This window comes from Notamacropus eugenii, chromosome 2 (assembly GCF_028372415.1).
Source record: "Notamacropus eugenii isolate mMacEug1 chromosome 2, mMacEug1.pri_v2, whole genome shotgun sequence".
In the NCBI taxonomy this organism is placed as follows: Eukaryota; Metazoa; Chordata; class Mammalia; order Diprotodontia; family Macropodidae; genus Notamacropus; species Notamacropus eugenii.
The window spans coordinates 433,781,817-433,801,222 of NC_092873.1; the positions used below are offsets into that span (position 1 = coordinate 433,781,817).

Consider the following 19,406-nt stretch of genomic DNA (forward strand, 5'->3'; position numbering starts at 1 on the left):
AGACATGCCACCACCTTTGTGTAAGTCCTTATCACCCCAGACTATGGAAAAGCCCCGGGCCTCAAGTCTCTCCCTGCTCCAGCCAATCCTCCATTCAGCGGCTAAAGTGATTTTCCTAAAATGTTCAGTTCCAATCATGTCGCTTCCCTCCTCAGTAAACTTCAGTGGCTCCCTATTGGCCTCCAAGAGCAGGTACAAACTCCTTTGTTTGTTTGAATGCCAAAGCATTCAAAGTCCTTCACAACCTAATCCTCGCTTCCCTCTCCAATCTACTTACACCTTACTCCTTGACCCACTGGTCTCCATTTCTTAGTTCGGGGCATTTTCTCTGGCTCTCCCTCATGCCTGCCTGAAATGCTCTCCCTTCCTCAACTTACTGACCCACTGACTTCCCTGGCTTCCTTTAAGCCCTATTTTTTATAGGGACCCTTTCCCAGCCCCTCTTAATTGTAGTGCTTTCTCTCGGTCAATTATTTCCCATCTGTTTGCGTGTCTCTAACTCCCCCCCCCCCCCACTAGATTGTAAACCCCTTGAAGGCAGGGGCTTTTTGCCCGCTTTTAATCCTTAGTGACTGACCCATAGTAGGCACTCAATAAATGCTGACTTCTGAGTGATTTTCTCCATTCGCGTTATGTTTGTAGTTTCCTGGGGTGCAACCATATCCCATTATGTTCATAGCCTATCATTTGTTTAGCTTCTCCCTAACCAGCTGGCACCCACTTCTTTCACAGTTTGGGTTTAGTTTCTTTTTTTGCTACCATAAAAAATTCTGCTGCTAATATCCAAGAACCCACGCTGAGAGCTTCTTCTCTTTTGCCACCTGGAGGATGTGCCCAGAGAGGGTTCTCTGGGTCACGGAGCACGGACAGGCTGCGGACTTGTCACCCACGAGGCTGTCTGCCTTTGGCTACTTCCTTCTCCCTCCCTTTCTCGGACTCTCAAGGACAACTGGATTTCCTAACATCAAGGCAGCCTCCGGAGGGCTCTGCAGAGAGTTTCCCTGGGATCTGGAACCCCCTGGAGGACAAGGGAGCCGGCCGCTGCCCGTCCCCGGCCGCACCTCCGGGTGGGGGGAACCGAGCTCCGGGGGCCCCGCTCAGCTTCTCAGATGGGGGAGTTGGTACAAGCAGCTCATCTTTTCCCCCTTCCTGTTGTCACTGTCTCCAGACAGGCCAGAAAGGGGCGAACTGGACCTCAGGTGCAGCAGGAGGGAGCCGTGCGGAAGGTGGGTCACCTTCTCTCGGGATCTCTCCCAACGGGGCCGGAGCCCATCACCTGGGCCGGGGGAGGCGGAGCAGGGCAGGCCTCCAGGTCGGTGCCCTGGCGGGGCTGTGGGTGGGCACAGCTCAGGGCAAGGGCAGGGCAGCGCCGGGCACCGCGCCGGGGCGCAGGGTCACGCCGCCAGCGCTCACAGAGGCAGCAGCGCGGACCTTTGCCTTCCCTCCCACCCGCTCCGAGCCCCCTCCCTACACCTTGCCCCGCCCCTCGCCCCGCCCCGCCCCGCCCCGGCCGCAGCGCGCATGCTCCGTCCTCCCGCAGTGTAACCTGGAGATTTAAAAGCCGCCGGCTGGCGCGCGTGGGGGGTGGGGAGGGGGCAGCCCTGCACGCGCCGCGCGGGGCCCGGGTGACAGCCGGCGCGCCTCGGCCAGGTAGGAATGCGGCTCGCGCTGCCTGCGGGCCCGAGGGGGGCTCCGGCGGAGGGGCGCGCTCTGCCCCCGCGGATGGGGGGCTGCCCCGCCGGCCCCACGCCGTGCGCGGAGGGCAGCGCCCGCGCCCCCGGCGGGGCAGGGGGGAGCCCTGGGTCCCGGACCTGCGGGCCGGGCCGCGGGGGCGGCGGGGCTCCTCCGGGGCTCCTCCGGGGCTGGCCGGCCGGGGCACGCGCGCTCCCGTCGCGACCTCCCGCGTCAGAGTTTTCTTTGGAAAGTTGCATTTATTTTCTTCCCTCGTTTCTGCCTCGCCGGAAAGGGGGAGGATGAGTCACCGCGGGCGCTCCCCGCGCCGGGCACCGGGAGCGCGGGGGCAGGGCAGGGGTCCCGGGGGAGGCGCCCCGGCTCCGACCCAGCTTCCTGGGGGTGAGCCCAGCCCTTTACTGGAAGGGGCGTCAGAAGGAGGGGGAGCGGAGAGAGAAAACAAGGGACCCCCCCGGCTGGCCTCGCCGGCTGCCGCGGGGATGGAGGTGTCCTGGGGCAGGTGCACCTGGCGGAGGGGATGCTGAGGCCCCCGCCCTCCGCAGCGGTCAGCGGAGGGAGTTAGGAGAGCCCCCGGGGGGGGGGGGGGGGGGACGTGCGCCAGGCCTCCCCTCTCCTCGAGAGGGGCCAACCTTCAGCCTTGATTTCTCCCCTCCCTCCACCTGCTCCACCGACCCCTCCGTGGCTGCCCGTCTCCTCCCCTCTTCCCCCAGGGCTGGGGGCCCACGAGGGTGGGGGTCCCCGGTAAGGTGCCCGGAGGGGCGGAGGTGAGGAGGGGCTTGGCTTCGCGTCTACCTGGGTGGAGGGATCATCCTTCAGCTGTTGACACAGACCTGATCCCGTGAAACAGGGGCTAAGAATAGCCCTGGTACTGGCTCGTCCTGTCTGTGCCCTGGAGCAGGGTCAGCGAGTGAATCCCCTTTTCTCACCCACGGAGAGGTGGCTTTGGGGTGGGATTTCTGGGAGGAACTTTAGAGAGAGGTCAGGGTGTGCTTCTAGGCCATAGGAGGAGAGGGACAGATTGGCCATCTCCAAAGAATTAGAAACACGTGCGGTGGGTTAGGGAGGCAGTGGTGATCGTGGGATGGTTGGACTGGCTAATTTCTACTTTCCCTCTATTCCTTCTCCTCTGCCTTCACCCCCAAACATAGACATATCTCCCAGTTTACCCTAGTTTGCTTCTCCTTTCCTGAGAGAGGGTGCTGGGAGAATAAAGTTTGAGTCACCAGGATGAGTCTGGAGATAAAAATACAGCTGTGGATGAAAAGTACAGCTGTAGAAGCCCAAGGCCCCAATTTGGGTGTGTATATATGTTTGTGTATGTGTGGGGGTAGCTTTCCTATATACTCATGATGCACATGGAGTGAGCTCTTTCCTTGTCTCCTCTGAGGAACTAGCAAAACTGAGGGAAGAAGGAAGAAATGAGGAATCATGGAAAGGAGAATAGGGCAGAGAAGTCTCTCCCAAGATCACTTGAGCAGCTGTGGGGTGTGTGGGGATCCCTGTATGGGAAGTACACTTCTTTCATGTAAGGGACCAAATCTTCCTCCAAATCCTCCCACCCGTCTGGTTGTCTCCACTTTGGCACAGACCCTGGAGCTATGCATATGATTACTTGGTGTTCTAGGTACTGATAGTGAATTTAAAGGCCAGCACCACTCAGCATTCAGGACTGGGTCATCTGACTGGCTTCTAGAGAAGCCTTGATTCCACAGATGAACCTTGCTAGATTGGTAGTTCTGTTGCAGGCACATTCATAATATTAACTGTCATTTATTTATATAGCCCTTTAAGGGTTTTTTAAACCTGTTTTCTTTATTTTTCAAATGAAGAATTTAACAAACCGTGGTTTAAAAGATTTGCTGATCACTTTATAATCTATCTTCACAAGACCCCTGGGATGTTGGTGCTATTATTATCACCCTTATTTTACAAATAAGGAAGCTAAGGCTCACAGAGGTTAAGGTCACACAGGGAAGGTCTGAGGCTTGATTTGAACTCAGGTCTTCATGACTCTGGGTCCAGTGCTCTGTTGATTGTGCCACCTAACTAACTTCACCAGTGACCCTGACGCTGTATCTCCATAGGGCTATTAGTCCAACCAGGGGATAGCTAGGTGTACAGTGGAGAGAGTGCCCAGCCCGGAGTCAGGAAGACCCAAGTTCAAATCCAGTCTCAGATACTTTCTAGCTGTGATCCTGAGCAAGTCACTTCATCCTGTTTGCCTCAGTTTCCTCATCTGTAAAATGAACTGGAGAAGGAAATAGCAAATCACTCCAGTATCTTTGCCAAGAAAACCCCAAATGGGGGTCATGAAGAATCAGACATGACTGAAAATAACTAAACAACAATTAACCCAAATCCTGGGCCTAGCACAAATCTGGTTTAAATCTCTTGTCGCTTCTGGGTGCAAGGTCCCTCTTATAAAAACAATCTTAATAATCTTTTCTTTTAGTGTTTTACAGTTTATATACCTCTTTTGCATACATGATCTCATTCAAGAGGGAAGGGAATAAACATTTACTAAATACCTACTATGTGCCAGGAGCTGTGCCAAGAGCTTTTTACAAATCATTTGATCCCCACAACTACCCAGGGAGGTAGGTGCTATTATGATCCCCATTTTACAGATGAGGCAGACAGAGGTTAAAATGACTTGCCCATGGTCCCAACAGTTGGTGTCAGAGACCAAATTTGAACTCATTTTCCTGACTCCAGGCTCAGGGTCTCCTTTGAGCCCCCTCTCCATACTGAGGGGCTTTAGCCAATCATATCTAGGACTCTGAGTAATGGATGAAGAATGGAAAAGTTTAGGACTCTGGCCTAAAGGGACAGAAACTGGGTCTGTGCAACTCCTCTTCAACAATGCTATATGCATCTGAATCCATGAGGATAATACAAGTGAGGACTCTTCAGGGAATGATCATTACCTTTCCATCAAGAAATTCTGTTGGTTTTTTTTTTTAATTTTATCTAATGACAAATTTCTCTCTGTGTTTCTGTCTGACATTGTGATCTTTTTTTGAAGGCAAACAGGGCTGGGTTCTCTTCTCTGCAAAAACTATGTGACCTCACACAATTTATTCTCTAGGTCTGTTTGCTCACCTGTAAAATGAAAGCTCAGGAGAGAAGCTTTGGTAGAAGCGGAAAGAGCCAAGACCTGCGTTTAAATAAGTTTTATCATGTAGCTTTGGGCAAATCATTTTATTTCTTTGATTCCTCATTTTCCTTATCAGAAAGTGAATATCAGACTAGACAGTCTCGAAAGCTCTAAAATTCTGTAACTCAAACTGTTCTGTGCCTCAATTTCCTTTTCTGTCCTGATTAAACTAGGCTCTAGCTATCAGGTAAGGTGGGGGGAAGGATAAAATGAGAAACTAACCTTACTTCCTATACTGTTTTTATAACTACATTTTTTTTTAAATTTTGTGTATGAGAGAGAAGAGACTCCCTTCCTCTACCTTCTCCCAAACTTGTTTCCCCTTGACTATACTACTTTACTTTCTGGTGTCTAGAATTAAAACTCAGTCTTTACTTTCTTCTAACAACCAGTGGCTCTGATCCCAGTGATGGGGGGTGAGAGGGTGGGAAGAGGACGGACTGGACCAGTTGGTGTCAGCTCCAGTCCTCTGAATGTTGGTACCACTGCTCCCAGCAATAGAAATATATGTGTTGAGCTTTGTCCAGTGTATTAAATGTGCCTGGGGTGGGGGTGAAGGGTGGGGAGAGCTGGGAATGTTTCTTGTATGGGGATGGTTATAGAGCCATCACAGATCTGTCTTGGTCTATAGATCCTTTGCTGACTTTCTGGGAGGGAGGATCGTTAAGTTTACCCTAACCTCTCTGACTTGGTGCTTCTTAATTGGATTTATCCCAAACTACCCTAGCTAGGGAGTAGGGTTGAGCCAAAAGGCAGAAGGTTGAGCCTTTTCCCAGTCTTCCAAAAATCAGTTCCCGGCTGGCTAAATAAATAAATGTCCAAATAGATGGGATTGGTTCCTGCCACAACTAAACTAGCTTTCCTTGTTTCCCTTCCCCTCCACCCCACCCTCTTATCACAGGTGTACTTTGAGTTGGTAAACATCCCAGGAAACTAGGCAGTCACTCACTTCCCTTTCCCAAAGGGATGTCCAAACTAGCTTCTCCTCTTGACAGCTGGCCTTGCATGGAGCAAAAAAGCAGCCGAGAAATCACAGCAGGAGTCCAGACCTGTCCCTGCCTTCTATCCCAAGTACTCCTGTTGGGATTAATTGTCAGATATGATATCAGGTGGAAGATAAGCTAGTTTCTGTGTGCCCAAGCCCAAGTTAGGGCTGAGGGCTGGATAAAGAAGAGTAAGATAAATTGCTCTCAAGGAACATAGGGAAGAATTACTGTGTTATTATGATGTGGTACTTTTTAAAGGCTCTAGGGCCCAGGGACCAAATAAATAGGAATTTGGATTGGAGCTTAGAGGGGCGATGGCATTTGGTTAAAACGTGGGGGGGGGGGGGCATCAGTGAGCGTAATGAGGATTTTAAAAGATGTCCGTATTTTCTAGCGTGTCAACCCTGTCCTGATGAGTTCTTATACCTTGACCCTGGCACCAGTTATAGAACGAATACTGATGAAGAAAGCATCTTTTCTCACTTGCCTTGTGCCTTTGAATAATCTTTTCTCCTCTCTAGGCCTTGGTTTAGGGAAGCTAGGTGGAGCCATCGAGCACAAGGCCTGAAGTCAGGAAGACTTCTCTTCCTGAGTTCAAATCTGGCCTCAAACACTTACTAGCTGTGTGACCCTGGGCAAGTCACATCACCTTTTTTGCCTGGGTTTTCTCATCTGTAAAAAACCTGGAGAAGGAAAGAGTGACAAACCATTCCAGTATCTCTGCTAAGAAAATGGGATTGTGAAGAGTCAGAAATGACTGAACAATAACAAAAGTCCTTGGTTTCCTCATGTCTAAAGTGGGGGGATTAGACAAGAGGATCTCTGGTTTCTCTTCCAGTTGCAATATTCTGTGCCTCTGATCTTCATGAAGTCTCTTGTCTGATGGCCTGAAAGGACTGCTGCAGATAGGTGTCTGGGACCACTGGTCTCTCCCTCTCCTTTCTGAACAGGAGTACCGTTTATCTACTCACAACTTCTAAGAGAGAATGGTGATGAGAACAATAAAACTACTTTATCCTTGTACAGAAAGATGCTTTTCCCCTTCCCCCACCCCAAGTACTCACTTGATTTATGCCAAATAATCTTGTGAGTTAGACAAGGCAGGGATCATCATTTCCACTACACAGGTAAGTACACTAGGCAGTTAGGTGGTATGGTGGATAGAGCCCTAGACTTGAATTCAAATTTGACCCTAGACACTTACTAGCTGTGTGACCATGGATACAACCTCTTTCTGCCTCAGTTTCCTCAACTGTAAGGAATGGGAATTATAACAGTTCCTGCTTCCCAGGGTTGTTGTGAGAATCAGTTTAGATATTATTTATAAAGCCCTCAGCCAAGTGTCTGGCACAGAGGAGGCCATATGAATGTGAACCATTACACTGAGGCTCAGAGAATGTGAATTTGCCCAAGATCGTAGGGCTTGTTTAGTGGTAGATGTGTCATTAGAAGCCTGGTCTCCTGACTCCTAGTCTCATTCTCTTTTCAGTAATATTCTGATAGATGTGAGATCTCATCAGTGTTGGTCTTCCCTCCACTGGTGCAGATGACGTTCCATTCATACCTGCCTGTCTTATGTAACTCTGGTGTATGTCCTCCCATCAGTTTGTTGCTGGGCACCTTTTTTTTTTTTTTTTTTTTTAGTTCTTTTGGTGATGGAGCTTGAAGGTTATTCATCTTTTACGCCTCATTCATATTCTCTCCTCTCCTTCCCCCTTTCTCTTCTCTCTCCCTCTCTTCTTTTCTTCTCTTTCTCCCTCTCCCTCCCTCTTTCCCTCTCTCCCCCCTCTCTCCCTCTTTCTTTCTCCCCTTCCCTCTCTCCTTCTCCCTCCCCCCTCTTTCTCCCCACTTTCCCTTGCCGGCATTTCTTTAATGCTGTCCCTGATTTTCCTGCCTGATTTCTTCAGTGTAACTTGTTGTAGTCTGCTGTTAATAACTGACATCAGTGTACCACTTTGAATACTTTAAAAATAGCATTAAAATCATCCCATTTCACCCGAATGGCAGTGTTGTGAGTTCAGCGTTTTACCCCCCATGATATGCCACTTCCCACTATATCATAGGCATAAATTTTTCACATGACCTCTTTGGAAATGGGGAAAAAGGACAATTGAATGTGGTTGTTCTTCAGTCATGTCCGACTCTGTGACCCCATTTTGGAGTTTTCTTGGCAAAGATACTGGAGTGGTTGGTCGTTTCCTTCTCCAGCTCATTTTACAGATGAGGAAATTGAGGCAAACAGGGTGACATGACTTGCCCAGGGTCCCACAGTAAGTACCTTTGGCCAGATTTGAGCTCCAGGCCCAGTGCTCTATCCACTGTGGCACCACCTATGTCCCCAGTGAATATAGGCTTTCACATATTTCTCAGCATTCTTCCTGGGTGGGTTTTGATGAGTTGATGGTGTCTTGGCTTGAGTAGGAAAACAAGGGTGTGAAGGCCAGCAGTGGCTTCTCAGGGGGCTGCTAGGTAGGTGTAGACTACAGTCTCCTGGCAGAGTGCTCCTAAGCCATGGGAGGCCTCCTGCCCGGTTCTGGGGGTGGATATTAGGGAAGAAATAGAGCATGTCTCTCTTTAAGGGTTCCCCACCCACCCTTGGGGCCAAGTTCTAACCCAAGTCCTATTGAATGCACTGTGATTCTAAATGGAACGCGCCATAGAATCATAGATTTTAGAGCTGGAAAGACCTTAAAGATGAACTGGGTTCAAGTCCTGTCTCTCTGAACGTTAGTTTACTCATCTGTAAAGTGAGGTGGGTAACCCCCACCCTGCTCTGAGAGATGATTATCCCTCTCATTTAGGTCCAGTCCTGTGCTCTGTCTCTCTGGACAACAAGGCCGGTGAATTGACTCATCTGACTAGTCCAGTGGCAGGTTCCCCAAGTAGACCTTACCCCTTTGGGGCAGGCAAGAGAGAAGGAGTACACGGACACCAGGGTGTCCTGGGAAAGGAGGGAGGGTCAACCTGGGCCTGTGGGTGTTTGGGTTTCACTTTGAGGGGCAGGGTTGTGTGTGTTGGTGTTGGGAACTGTCTCTCCAGCCTTCAGGATAGTTTTCCCTCTTTCATAAATGGAAAGTGCACTTGGCTACTGACCTCTTCTGGGAAAAGAGCCCAGCCAGAGGGAGGGTGGGGAGGAGGATTATTTTGCCCCCAGATGTCCTCTTTACCCCCCCTCAACAAAGAATTCCAAATACCCTTTGACCCTCAGCATTATATTGGTGCTGGAACAGAGAGTAGACAGGTGATGGGGAGGAAAGCCAAGAACACGGGGAACCCTTCTCTCATTTAATTGTCTCCCTGAGGCCTCATTCCCATAGTATAAGTTCATGGCCTGTGTATAAAGACTTCCCTGGCCCCTTCCCCCTGAAAGTGACAGGGGAGGGAGTAGTGTCCAGGACCTCCGGCTTCTTGGCCAGATGGTGGCTAAAGGATATGTGCTCCGTGGAGCTACCAGTGTTGCTCCAAGACTCCCCTCATCCTTAGGCTGGGAGCCATGGGAATTGAGGGAGGCAGGGGCAGGGAGGGGGTTTCATCCATTTTTGGTAATCTTAATGTGAGGGAGGCACCAGTACTCTTGTTTTTAGGGGATGGGGTGGAGATGAAGGGTCCTTGGGGTAGGAGAAAGGCATGTATCCTCTTAGCCTATGCTTTTCCAACTTTGACCAGTCAGTTTCTGGGCAGAGGAAGAGCCTGGGGCAGGGGCATTCGGGTCTTAGGGCTTGGATTCCCACAGAAGTCTGACTTTTGAGGGTGTCTGGCCCTGGGGTCTGTGTATGTTTCTACTTTGAGTGTATCACCTTCTGGTTTCTGTTTAGAGCTGTGAGCAGGTAGGGGGGACCTGGAGGGAACCTCAGGTGAAGTTGAGACTCAGGCTTGTGGAGAGGGGGCTGGTGCTAGGAGGGAGGGGCAGGCCCTGCCAGCCTCTCCCCTTCTCCCTCCCCCCCCTTCAGACCTTGCCTAGCATTTGTTCCCTTTGAGGGGCTGGTTTGGGCTCTCCGACGGGGCGACAAAAGCCACTTTGCTGCAGGCTGCTGCCACCTGTTGGGTTTTCACACATTGGGGGAGGGGAGGGGGCAGGGAATCCGATGCCCTTTTCCCAGTGGCTCTTGTGTCCTCATCTCTTCCTCTCCCGCCATCTCCCGTACCCCTCCCCAACACCAAGGATTCACTTTGCTCTTGACAGGGCCCCGGAGCAGGGAAGGGGGGTCAGTGGGAGGCTGAGAGCAGCTGGAAAGGGGAGCATTGAGTGGGAAGGGGCCAGTGCTGGCAGGCGGGGGGAGAGTTTGATGGATTACTTTGCAGGCCGGGAGGCTTTTCCCTAATCCCCTTTTGTATCCTGGCCTGCAGCCCCCTCGCTCTCCCCTGACAGGCGGCTGAGCAGAAGCCTCCCTGTCCCTGGTGAAGAAAAGGCAGCTCAGCAGGGTGAACGCTAAATCCCCAGCCTCCGGACCCTGGAGGGGGTGGGGAAGGAGGGAGTGTGGGGTGTGCCTTGAAAAGGGGCGCTTGGGGCTTCCTCTCTTTCCCCCTCCCCCCAACCCTCTTGACAATATGGGCTTCAGAGGAAGCTTATCCCCTCTGGGGCTGGAGAGTTTAGGTTAGGAAGTCTTTTGGTGGAGTGGCCTTCGGAGTCTAGCTATTGAGAAGTGGGTGGTTTTGTGGAAATAACATTGAACTTGGAGCCAGAACCCACCAACTGGGTGACTTTGGACAAATCACTTCACCATTCAGAAACTCAACTTCTCCACCTGTAAAATGAACATTATAATATTTGAACCAACAATTTTCTAAATCTTTCTCCACTGTATAGAGCTGTTATTGTGGAGTAAGTTTTTCTTTTTCTTTTCTTTATTTTTTTTTTGGAGGGGATTAGGTGAGAGTGGGTAGGAAAGAGAAATTGGGAAGAGCCTTGTCATGCCCACCTGAGAGAGATCTTACGAAGGATCCAGGGCCCAAGGAGTCTCTAGGCTTAGCTCAGACTGGACAGTGTTCTTTTCACCTTTCTTTTTTTAGGGGCCCAGTTTCTGCTTCTCACCTCCCTAGCTTGTTTTCACCTCTTCCCCCACCCCACCCCCATTCCTCTTCCACAATTTGGGACAATGTAAGGACTCTCCTTGAAAAAATGGGGGAGGATAGTAGCTGTTCAGTTGGAACTCTTCCCCCACTTTTCATTACTTTAGGACCCCTCCCCCTGCATTTCAGCGATATGCCAGAGAATTTGATTGGGGGGAGAGGGCAAAGGAGAAGCTTTCTCTTGAAAAGCCTGGGAGAAAGCCTGCTTCCATTGTGACTGCACAGAGAGAGGGGTCATGGCACTGGGCGTCAGCCGCTTGGAGTGAGGGATTGCCCATTTGATGTGCCTTGGGGAGGGTGTTGAAGGACTGGTAGAATCATTGAACATGTTGGGGTGGGGTGGTAGCAGGATCCCCTTCTTTCCTTCTTACTCCTCCCCACCCCCAGGCTCCGGCCACATACCGAACTTTTATCAGCCTGAGTAGGGAGGAGCCTTGCGTTATCCCCTTGCCCTACCTGAGTCCAGCAAAGCAATCCCATGGAAAGCCCTCAGTGATTTCTTTATGCGTCTGTCCTCACTTCCCTGGAGTCCATGGCTTTTCTGTCCCCCTCTGGCCTCTCTCCTTCGCCCCAGCTCCAACACTGCCTTTTGAAGTTTGAGAAAGTTAGAAAGTTCAGGTCAAGTTTGTTTCTTTTGCCCAGTGACTTTTCCCCCTTCCCTGGATTCTGGATGGAGATGTTGTGGGGGGTTTTAGTTGGGGAAATCCAGTAAATGAGGATCTCTGATCTCCCAGCTGTGGATGGTGGAGTCCAAAGTGCTGGGCAAAGTGAGGAGGGGGGTCCCCATTCCTCTTCCTTCCTTCTGACACATACATGGTTCTTGGGGGAGATCCAGAGTCCTGATGATTGGAGCAAGAGACTGGGAGGGCCAGGACTCTGTTCCTTACTTAGTTGTCCTTCAGTCTCTCCAGACCTAGTTATTTCTTCCTGGTGTAGAGGAAGGACTTTCGTAGACCAGTAGGTGCTTGTATGTGTTTGGTGGTGGTGGCGGCACAGGTGGAAGGTTTTGAGGTGAGAAGAGTTCTGTCTTCCTCTGGTTGTGTGTGTATGTGTGTGTCTGTGTGTGTCTGTGTGTGTCTGTGCGTGCACGCGCGCTCTGAAGTCTTGGTGAATCAGGGGGAGCCACATCTGGAAGGGATGGGGACATGGACCGAGGTCTGGAAGAGCAGGCTGGACTATGAAATTCTCTCCTCTGAGTGCTCTGACTTCTTTCCTCGGGGGTCAGCCAAATTCTTTCCCTTCCTGTTCTGTCTCTTCCCACCCCCACCCCAGCCCACTCCCCTCCCTTTACCCCATTTCTCTCCTTCCTTTCCAGGTGAAAGCTCGAGTTGGTTGGTCTTCCTGTTGATCTTTTGTTTGCCAGATGGGCAGAACATGACAAGGGAAGTCAGGCAGCTGCATTTGAGACAGAAATATCCTCCAAGGCTGAGAGGAAGGGCACGAAATTAGGGGGACTGCACCTTAGCCCTCGTTTTCAAACTCAGTGTCTAGGAATGCCGACTGATGAGTAAACTGGAGTTTCCAAACCACAGAGAAGTACACAAGCAGGAGGTAGCTGGACACTGATATTGGAAGTCATTTTCACACCTCTGTGCCTGGTTTATGGAGTCTCCAAGCTAGACGGTGACCTCTCAGGGTTCATAGCTTGGAGAACCAGGGTGTGATGCCTGGAGGAGATCTGTCTTGGGAGACTTTGGAGCCCTCAGTTCTAATTTATTTGTTCCATTTGTTCTTTGCAAAAAACCAAAACCCCAGAAACAAAACCTAAGCCCTCAGAATAGGAAGAAGACTGTTCTTAACAGCTAAATCCCTGAGCCTTTGTGAGGCATTCTTACCTGGCCTTTTCTAGAGAAGAGGGTCGGGCCTGACCCCTTAATTTTTACTGCTGTCAGATCCAACCTTATCCCTGGGTTAATGCTTCCTGTAAACCTAAAAGCAAGGTAGAGCTAATTTTTTTAAACTAGGAAATTAAAGGAGAAAATAGCATAAAATAAGATAGCAAATGTTTAATAAATGTTGTATTGTCTCATAATTGAAGTGAATGATCCTCTAGATCAGTAGAGCATGAGAACTGGAAAAGACCTTAGAGCTGGGGGAGGGGGCAGAGTTATTTTTGTTTTGTTTGGTCCCTGTTTCCCCATTGCTTAGAATGGGTGCCTAGCTCAAAGTATGTACTCTAGTGCTTGCTGAATTTTGCCAGGGATACCTAATCTTTTTCTTTCTTCTTCTTCTTTTTTTTGGGGGGGCACCATGGATCCCTTAGACAATTTGGTGAAAGGTATAGATTGACACCTTTTCAGAATGTTTTTTTTTTTATCGTAATGAAAGAAAATGCTAAATATTTCGGAAGTTACTGAAAGTAAAGGTATTTTTTTTCCCATCCAAATTCACTGACCCCTTGAAAAAGGGGTACATAGATCGCAGGTTATTGTCTTGGGACTAATCTTCCCCTTGAATTTCTTTTTTAAAAAAAATTCCTCCTCCTTTTCCACATTAAAAAAAAATATGGGTGCTTGAGAAAGTCAAATGATTTGGCCTAGGTCCTACAGCTAGATAGTGGCACAGTATGTGCTCTAACCCACAGATTAAGAGCCATCCTCTCCCATCTACCCCCACCTTAATTTTTTTTCAGATGAGGCCACTGAGGCTGAGAGAGGTTAAATGACTTGCCCCCAGGGAATAAGTGGCAGGATTTGAACTCTGGTCTTTCTGATTTACAACTCTAGCACTCTTGCAGCCAGAAAAGGTGCAGAAGTGGAGAAAAGAAAGTGATTCGGGGTGGTGATACGGTTCGTCTGAGGTTATTAGAAAGCCACAGTTGGCTTAATCTTTCTAAAGGGCTTTGATTTTCTGGTGACTGAGCAAAAGCCTGACAGATACCCAGGCTGAGAAATGTTGTGTGCCCAGTGGCTCATGGGTAGGGTAAAAGAAATCCCCGTGGAACTAAAATCCTGACATTGGAGAGATTGAGAGGGCGGCCCCGACAACCAAAGAATTGAGGGGGAGAGACATAGGGCCAGGATTGTGCCTGCTTCTTTCCTACTTGACTTCAATGAGCTCTTCACCTGGCCCAGTCCCCAGGGAGTTAGGTAAAGAGTGTGGGGGTGGGGGAGGGATGCCCAAGTGAGGAGGCAGGTAGCCTGCTCCGATTTAGAAGAGGGCAGCCCCTCCTCCTCCCCTTTACCCCTCCTGCTCTTCCCCCTGTGCTCCCTGGGGAGCTGGGCACCGGAGGGTCCGGTCCCCTTGCCCCAGGGGCCCCTGTGGAGGGTTGAGGAAGGAGCTAACTGGATGCAGAGGTGCTGGCAGCCAGGAGAGAAGGAGAAAGGTGGCATGATTTTTGTTTGCTGGAGAACTGCAATTGATTTTAAATAGCAGGGAGTTTGGAGGGGGTGAGCTGAGCCATGGGTGGTGCTGAGGTTGGCAGAGCTTCTGTTTGCTCAGGGAGGGTCAGTCTCTGGGAAATGTGAAACAGGTGAGTCCCTCTTGGTCCCTCCCTGTGGCAGAGTAGAAGGTGGGTGGGGGTGGTGGAGCTGAGCCGAGCCGGAACACCAGCTTCCTGGAGCTTGGACCCCCTGGGTCAGGGGAATTGGGTTGGGCTCTTTCTGCACGCTGCCTCCTTTCTCTGAGGGAAGGTGGTAAGTGAGGGACAGGGGAGGAATACTGTGAGGATGCTCAGGGCACATGGAGAAACTAGGGAAAACCTTTTGGATGCTGTGCTTCTGCCCATCTCCCTTTGGAAAAATCTAAGAGAAGGTGGTTTCCTAATCCTCTCTGCTGCTTTGCTGCCCATGTGACATTGGGCAGGTGAGGGAATCTGAGGCAAGTCTTTTCCCACCTTTATCCATCCAGTCTCTTGGATGTTGGTAGGACTTCCCTCCAAAGCATTGGTTCAGAGGAGGAAGAGATGTTTCTGTAGCCCCTTCCTTCCAGCATTTGTTAATTCATTCAGAATTCATTAATCACTTACTATTGGGGGCTACTAGATGGCACAGTGGATAGAGCACTGGCCCTGGAGTTGAGAGGATCTGAGTTCAAATGTGGCCTCAGATGCTTACTAAGCTATGTGACCTTGGGCAAGTCACCTAACCCTGAATGCCTCCAAAAAAGGTCACTTACTTTCTTTAAGTCATCTTGCTAGGCACTTGGGGGGAATACCAAGATAAAAAGAAAAACAGTCTTTGCTTTCACAAGGAGTTTCCATTCCATTGGGAAGGGTGAGGATACAGTAGCATTGACATCTCAGATGGTTAGAGAAGTCTTCCTGTAGGAGGTGGCATTGAAGCCAGACTCTTGAGAGGTAGAGAGGGAAGGAGGAGAAGGCAATCTAGACAAAGGATGCTAGGCAAAGTGTGGATGTAGACGATAGAATGGTGACTTCTGAGAACGGTCGGTTAACTGTTAATGAAGAGGAAAGGTAGGTTGATGCCAGACTTTAAAAGGAGTTTATCTGAGAGGCAATAGGAGAGACCCTGGAGATCCTTGATCAGGAAGTTATATGGTTGTATCTGTGCTTTCAAAATGGCATTTTGGCAACTATGTGCCATATGAATTAGAGAGGGGTACAAGGATACCAATCAGGAATCCTTGGGTTTGTCACTTATCACCTAGGTGGCTGTGGGCAAGTCATTTAATCTCTTCTCCTCCCCCCTCTCTTTCTCTTCCCTCTCCCTCCCATTGTGTCTCTCACTCCTTTCTCTTCCCTCTCCCCCATCTCTGTCTCTCTCTCCCTCAATATCTCTCATCTGTAAAATAAGATTATTGAACTAGACACAGACAGCCTTTAAGATCCCTTCCAGCTCTAAATCTATAATCCCATGGAGATGTTGCAGTTACTTCAGGTGAAAGGTGAGGGCTTGAGCTAGGGTGGAGAGAGGATTTTTGTTCAGTTGTATCTGACTTTTCATGACCCCATTTGGGATTTTCTTAGCAAAGACGCTAAAGTCCTTTTGCAACTTATTTTACAGATTAATGAATCGAATCGAGGCAGATTGTGTTAAGGGACTTGTCCAAGGTGACATAGCTAAGTGTCTGAAGTCAGATTTGAACTTGGGAAGACTGGGCCCAGCACTCATCCTCTGCCACACCTAGCTATGCAGAGAGAAAGGATAGATTCTAGTAATGTAGAGATATGGGGGGAAAGGGAGATTAAAGAGTCAAGGATGGCTTTGAAGCTGTGAACTGTTATCATCCACAGAAGTAGAGAAGTTTAGGGGAAAGGCAGTTTTATTGGAAAGATAAGGAAATCTATTTGTATGTGTTGAGTTTCAGTCACAGTCCAACTAGCATTAAGTGCCTGCTGTGTGCAGTATACTGTAGTAGGTGATCTACTAAGGCTTTCCCAGTTAGAAAGTTCTGTGTCAGTGGGCTGCAGTCACGGAAGTCCCATGTAGGGTCGGAAGGCTACATCATGTGCATGTAGGCAGCTGTCTCCTTTTGGAAATCTTGGAACATCAACTCTGTGCTCATCTCTTGGGGATGCAGAAAAAGGTAAGAAGGAAGATCCTTAAGGGCAGAACCATATCTGGGCAGGGGAAATAAATGCATTCACTGAGACCAGTGTTCTGTATAGATTTCATAATTCATCAACATCCAAAGGAATTAAATTTCAGCTCGTGTATTTACCATCTGTATGAGTTTAGGCAAGTCTGTAAAAATTCCACCAATTGGTCTGAGTCTAATTAGATTGGTGAGGGCCAGAGGGAATGATTCTTTGGAGGGAATGGGATTTGAGCTGGGCCTTTGAGGATAGGTATTCCTGGGAGGTAGTAAGAACATGAAGCTGTGCCCTTTCCCCTTATTTCTACCCCCTTCCCCAAGCTGGGGAGGATGGCACAGCTTCAGACTGTAGTGTTCTCCAGGTCTCCTGGTCCTGATTTCCTTTCGCTCTTTTTATTGATCCTAAAACAGCTGGCACCTGTTCCAGAAAGCTGTGTGCCATACGATACAGTGTAGGGGAGTGGTGCCCAGTGACCGTGACTTAGCCCAGTGATGGTATTGGGAAAGTACATTTGGATTCTTCGGTGGGAACTCCTGCAGAGAACAAACGTTCTGCTGATGGTTCCTGGTCTGAATAGGAACTAGGTGGGAGAGGAGGGCACTATGCCAGACTCAGGGGGATATGGGCATCACAGGTGTTTCCAGGTTGTGCGATTGAGACCTAGCCTCTGGGAACAGCCCCAGAACAGTTGGAGCAGCTCATTGTGGGAATGTTTCTTCCTCATTAAAACTGCTTCCCCCAGAGAGATTTTAAAGTATTTCACTGACAAGTTTAAAATAAAGACACCCCCAAACCATAGTCTTTTCTCTCTTACTCAACCTGGACCCGCTCTTCTTCTGGGGAGAACAAGAAAGGCATTCACTGATAGGGTGAGAGAAATAAGAAGTCTTGCCAGAAGGAATCCCAGAAGGGGCTTCAAACCAAGCTAGCTTTGGAAAGTAGAAAGGGATGGGAGGTGGAAGGTTCAGGGGAAGTCCACACCAAACCCAAGGAGCATCTCAGGGGTGTAGGGGTAGGGGCGAAACATGATAATGGGTAGGGCATGGAGAACTGGGAGTTCAATAGTCTTGTTTCCCATATTGATGAGAAAGAACTGTTTTATAGGAAATCCAAGTCAGAAAACAATGACAAACCATATCTCTTTGAATGTGGAATGTATTATAGGATTTTTATTTAGGCAGCTGATTTGTCTGTCTAATGATGTCAGTCTTAGACTAACATTACAATGTATCTGCATTTTTGGATGGACGGATGGACGGATGGATGGTGAGGAAGGTGCTTGGGAATCAATGCACTAAGGGGAGGGAAAGGGAGCAAACATTTATTAAGTCCCTACTATGGGCCAGGCACTCTGCTAAACACTTTACACTTTGCTTCATTTAACCCTCACAGCAACCCTATGAGGTAGATGCTAGCATGCTGTAGTTGACGAAACTGAGGCAGACAGAGGTAAAGTGATTTGTCCAGGGTCACACAGCTAGTAACTGTCTGAGGCCAGACTTGAACTCAGGTCTTCCTGACTCCAGCCCCAGCACTCTCCTGCATCACTTTTCTGCCTAAGAGGCAAAGAAGGCCAGTCTGGAATAAAATACTTGGTATAGATTATAAATTTTTAACCTGGAGTCTGTAAACTTAAAAAAAATAATATTTTGATAATCCCATTCTAGTGTAATTTGTTTCCTTTATAATCATATGCATTTTATTTTATGCATTTAAAAACATTTTTCTAAGAAGTGGTCCATAGACTTCACCAGACAATTCAAGGTGTCTGTGACATATGGAAAAAAAAATCACCTAAGAACTCCCTGGTATAGATGATCCCAAGTTTGCTCTCAAAGTCTAATGCTCCATGTTTATACTGGTCTGTCTCAGGATCAAAACTGCTAAGATGTGCCCACATCGAGGAGTCTTTCTGCTACAGGACACTTGGCATGGTCAAGGAAACCGAGCCTGAGTGAGGGTGATGGTAGAGATGAAGGGTTTCTGCGTTAGCCAGAGGCAGCGGGTAGCTGAGCACCAGAGGAAAGGCCTTGGGACCTGGAGCACAGCTGAGCCTTGTTCCTGCTGGGCCATCTGATTCACAGTTCCATATTCCTCATCTCTTTTCTTGATGGGCCATGGCCCAGAAGCTGTGGGCAACCCAGCTGCTACGGCATCGGAAAACCCAACTCCTACTTGTCAATCTGCTGACCTTTGGCCTAGAAGTCTGTCTGGCTGCAGGAATCACCTATGTACCACCTTTGCTGCTGGAAGTTGGAGTGGAAGAGAAGTTTATGACAATGGTTCTGGGTAAGTCACCTTCCGCATCTTTTACTACTCCTTTCTGTGGACTCCTTCATATCCCCAAATTTCATCAGGCCCTTGGTTTCCTAACCTAGTCTAGGGGGATACTCTTAACTGGTCTTGGTGCTGAGGGGGGAAGTAGACTTTCTGGTAACTAAGGAGATTTTATGATGTTCTAAGGTCTGGTGGGTGAGCAGTGCCAAGGAAGGCCATAATCCCCATAGTGGTGAAGGGGTAATCCTAGTTGGGGGAAAGTGAAGAATTTTTTTTTATATCAGCTTCTTCTGGGTAGCTTTTTAAAACAAATTTTTATTGATCTTATTTTTCAATCACCTGTCTCTCTCCTCCCCTCTCATAGAGCCATCTCTAATAATAAAGCATTTTTTAAAAGAGGAGGGAAAAGAGAAAAAATTTTCAGCCAAACATAACATCAGATTGGAAGGGGCTGATGTTATACACAAATTTCTGTATCATGGATCCTCATCTCTGATAAGGAGTGGGGCAGGGAATGTCTTTTCATATCTCTTCTTTGGAACCAGGTTTGGTCATTATTATTTCACAGCATTTTGTTTTTTATTGTTACTATTCTTTCCATTTACATTGTTAATCAACAGGCATTTGTTAACTGATTATTATGTGCCAGGCACTGTCCTGGGAATATGAAGAAAGACTAGAGCACTGCCTGCCCTCCAGGAACTCACATTTCTCAATGTTTTAGTCC

General features: G+C 48.8%; 1 protein-coding gene across 5 annotated transcripts in view; it reads left to right on the forward strand.

The window, feature by feature from the left end:
- Nucleotides 1-1,148: 1,148 nt before the first annotated feature.
- SLC45A3 (solute carrier family 45 member 3) overlaps nucleotides 1,149-19,406 on the forward strand; it is a 28,306-nt gene continuing 10,048 nt past the window's right edge. The window contains exons 1-2 of one of the 5 annotated variants that reach the window (XM_072648043.1): nucleotides 1,149-1,226; nucleotides 18,275-18,691. In XM_072648043.1, coding sequence (XP_072504144.1) covers nucleotides 18,520-18,691 — 172 coding nt within the window. In that variant the 5' untranslated portion in view covers nucleotides 1,149-1,226; nucleotides 18,275-18,519. The other 4 variants (XM_072648039.1, XM_072648041.1, XM_072648042.1 and 1 more) reach the window with 4 other exon arrangements.